The sequence below is a fragment of the Cajanus cajan genome, chromosome 2, assembly GCF_000230855.2.
Source record: "Cajanus cajan strain Asha chromosome 2, NIPB_CcT2T_4, whole genome shotgun sequence".
Classification (NCBI taxonomy): domain Eukaryota; kingdom Viridiplantae; phylum Streptophyta; class Magnoliopsida; order Fabales; family Fabaceae; genus Cajanus; species Cajanus cajan.
This window is the reverse complement of record NC_138518.1, coordinates 50,230,689-50,234,476: the sequence shown is the minus strand read 5'-3', so window position 1 is coordinate 50,234,476 and position 3,788 is coordinate 50,230,689. Positions and strand designations below refer to the sequence as shown.

The 3,788-nt window shown below is 42.3% G+C and overlaps 1 protein-coding gene across 1 annotated transcript; it reads right to left on the bottom strand.

Moving 5' to 3' along the window:
* Positions 1-978: 978 nt before the first annotated feature.
* On the bottom strand, positions 979-1,998 carry LOC145955013 (uncharacterized). Its single transcript, XM_083069709.1, has 2 exons — positions 1,721-1,998; positions 979-1,237 (listed from the first exon to the last, which is right to left on the bottom strand). The coding sequence occupies exons 1-2, from the start codon at positions 1,996-1,998 to the stop codon at positions 979-981; spliced, it is 537 nt and encodes a 178-aa protein (XP_082925835.1).
* Positions 1,999-3,788: the final 1,790 nt, after the last annotated feature.

Below are 3,788 nucleotides of genomic sequence, written 5' to 3'. Positions count from 1 at the left end.
AGTACTATGTATCTCAACATAGGACACATATCTTCACCATATGTCCCCCACTTTCCAACTTTACAACAATAGTCATCTTAACAACTTCACAGCAATAGACAACTTACAACTTTACAGCAATAGACAACTTACAACTTTAAGCAACTTACAACAATACAACTATAGACATCTTACAACAAGAGGCAACTTACAACTTTAAACAACTTTTAGATCAATAAACTACTTCAACTTATACATCTCAACTTATTCATAATTCAACAATAAACAACATAAAAAAAACTTAGTTTCACAACGTATAACAACTTTAACAACATATCACATATTATCAACACATAACATATGAACAACTTAAGCCAACAACTACTCAATCCACACCCAACAACTTAATCATTTTCAAAGAAAGCAATGCATGAAGCTTCCCTAACTCTCCTAAAATTAAACAAGCTACATTTTAGCTTCCCTCACCTGAAGATTGGCTCTAAAAAGCCAAGAATTTGAGAAGAAGAAAAGAAGAAGAAATATCCTTCAAGCTTGACTCTTGAACTTCAATCCTCCAAAAACAAGCTTTCTAGTCTGAAATTCCAGTTAAGACAGAAGACATTAGTGGTCTAGAGGAGAAGAAGAATCATACAGAGAAATTAGAGAGAGAAAGGAGCCCACAAACCCAAAGTCCTTCTCTCTAGAACTTCTCTCTAAAACCTTTCATTCTCCTCACTGCCCATAACCCCTATTTATAGAATTTCTGGAGTGGCCAGAACGGCCTGTTCCGAATCCCGAACGACCCATTTTGCACCCTTTCATCATGTACAAAAATCACATACAGAACGACCCGCTTTGAATTCAGAACGGCCCGTTCTAGGACTCATCCAGAACGCCCTGTTCTCCATCCAGAACGGCCCGTACTCCCTCCAGAACGGCCCATTCTCAACCACGAATTATAGGTCAATTTAATAGCTTGCCACGAAGTTCTCTCATAGGTCAAGTTCTCTCTACCACGTGACTTGGGTCTCTGATGTACTTCCTCAACTGTGAAACATGAAACACATCATGCAGGTTGGACAGAACTGGAGGTAACACCAACTGATAAGCTACCGAACCTAAACGACGAAGGATCTGGTAAGGACCAATGAATCTCGGTGTGAGTTTCTTGGCCCTTACAGCCCTTCCCACACCAGTAGTGGGTGTTACCCTAAGAAACACGTGTTCTCCCTCCTCAAACTCTAGAGGTCTCCTCCTCCTATCAGCATATGACTTTTGTCGACTCTGGGTAGCCCTCAACCTCTCCTGAATCTGTCTCACCATCTCAGTAGTCTGAAGAACTAACTTTGGACCAACCACTACTGACTCACCCTCCTGATACCAACATAATGGAGTCTTACACCTCCTGCCATACAAAGCCTCAAAAGGCACCATGCCAATACTCGCATGATAACAATTGTTGTAAGTAAACTCCACTAATGGTAACACCTCCCAGCTACCCAGATGATCCAATACACATGCTCTCAAGAGATCCTCTAGTGACTGAACTGTTCTCTCTAACTGACCATCTGTCTGGGGATGATAAGCGGAGCTCAACCTCAACCTCGTCCCCAAAGCTTGATGCAAAGTTTGCCAAAACTTGGAAGTAAACCTTGGATCTCTATTAGAGATAATACTAGAAGGCACTCCATGCAACCGTACTATCTCTTTGATATACAACTGTGCAAGCCTCTCCAAGGACCATCTCTTGTTGACAGAAAGAAAGTGCGCACACTTGGTCAACCTATCAACAATCACCCAGATAGTGTCACTGTTCCTAGTTGTCCTAGGAAACCCCACTACAAAGTCCATAGTGACACTATCCCACTTCCACTCAGGAATCTCCATCAACTGGATAACCCCTATAGGTCTCTGATGCTCAATCATCGCTTTCTGACAAGTCAGACAAGCGGCCACAAACTCTGCTATCTCTTTCTTCATACGAGGCCACCAGAAACTTTTCTTGATGTCCTGATCCATCTTAGTCATACCAGGATGTATGCTAAGGCGACTCATGTGTAGCTCCTCTAGAACAACCCTCCTCAACTTTGAATCACAAGGTAAACAAATCCGACCTCTGAATCTCAGAATTCTCTGTATCAAGCTCAAAACTGGCTGCCCTCTCAGTACTAAGAAATCCCAAAATCCTCAACAACTCTGGGTCCTGTAACTGTTTAGTTCTCACCTGTTTCAAGAACTCATTAGTTATGGTGATCATACCACAACTAATGTGATCCTGAACAACCTCCACTTCTAGTCTAAAATCTCTAAACTGCTCAATCAACTCCAACTCCCTAATCATCATAGCCGACATGTGAATGAATTTCCTACTCATTGCATCTACTACCACATTCGCCTTCCCAAGATGATACATCAATTGGAAATCGAAGTCCTTTAAGAATTACATCCACCTCCTCTGCCTCATATTTAGCTCCTTCTGATCAAACAGGTATTTCAAACTCTTGTGATCACTAAATACACTGAATTTCGCACCATACAGATACTGCCTCCATGACTTCAAGGCAAACACCACAGCTGCAAGCTCCAAATCATGAGTAGGATAATTTCTCTCATGGGTCTTAAGTTACCTCGAAGCATATGCCACTACTTTCCCTCCTTGCATCAACACATAGCCCAACCCCTGGTGAGAAGCATCACAAAACACATCAAAATGCTCACCAGTGTCAGGTAATACCAAAACTAGAGAAGTAGTCAATCGCCTCTTCAACTCCTGAAAACTCTGTTCACAAGCATCCATCCACACAAGAGGTTGATCCTTCTGAGTCAGTTGAGTCAAAGGCATTACTATTCGAGAAAAACCCTCTATGAATCTCCGATAGTAACCTGCTAACCCAACAAAACTCTGAATCTCCGTAGCAGTCCTCGGACGCTCCTACTGAATCACAGCTTCCACCTTGGCTGGATCTACTGCAATCCCGTCTGCTGATATCACATGCCCCAAAAATCTCACCTCGGACAACCAAAACTCACACTTGAACAGTTTGGCATACAACTGTCTCTCCCTCAACACCTCCAAAACCAACCTCAAATGCTCACGATGATCCTCCAATGATCTAGAATACACCAAAATATTATCAATGAAGACCACCACAAATCTGTCCAAGAACGGTCTAAAAATCCTGTTCATGTAATCCATGAACACTACCGGAGCATTAGTGACACAAAAAGGCATCACCACATACTCATAGTGACCATACCTAGTCCTGAAAGCAATCTTCGGTATGTCACTTTCCTTTACCCTGATCTGATGGTATCTGGATCTCAAATCAATCTTAAAAAATATTGAAGCTCCCCTCAGCTGATCCATCAAATCATCAATCCTCGAAAGTGGATACTTATTCTTTATCGTCAACTTATTTAATTGTTGATAATCAACACACAAATGGGTCCCACCATCCTTCTTCTTTACTAATAGTATCGGGACACCCCAAGGAGAAACACTAGGCCTCACCATTTGTTTCTCCAACAAATCCTCAATATGTCTCTTCAGCTCTACCAACTCAGCTGGAGCCATCCTATAAGGAGCCACTGATACCGGTCCTACACCTGGTACCAGATCAATGCTAAACTCAACATCACGCATAGGTGGCAATCCCGACACATCATCTGGAAACACCTTTGGAAACTCACTGACAATCTCAATCCTAGTGATGGCCCTCTCTGTCTCAATACTCAAAGCAGCAAACAACATGAAGCACTTAGCTCCATCCCTCATCAACTTCTCAGTCTGACCCACTAATACCAACACC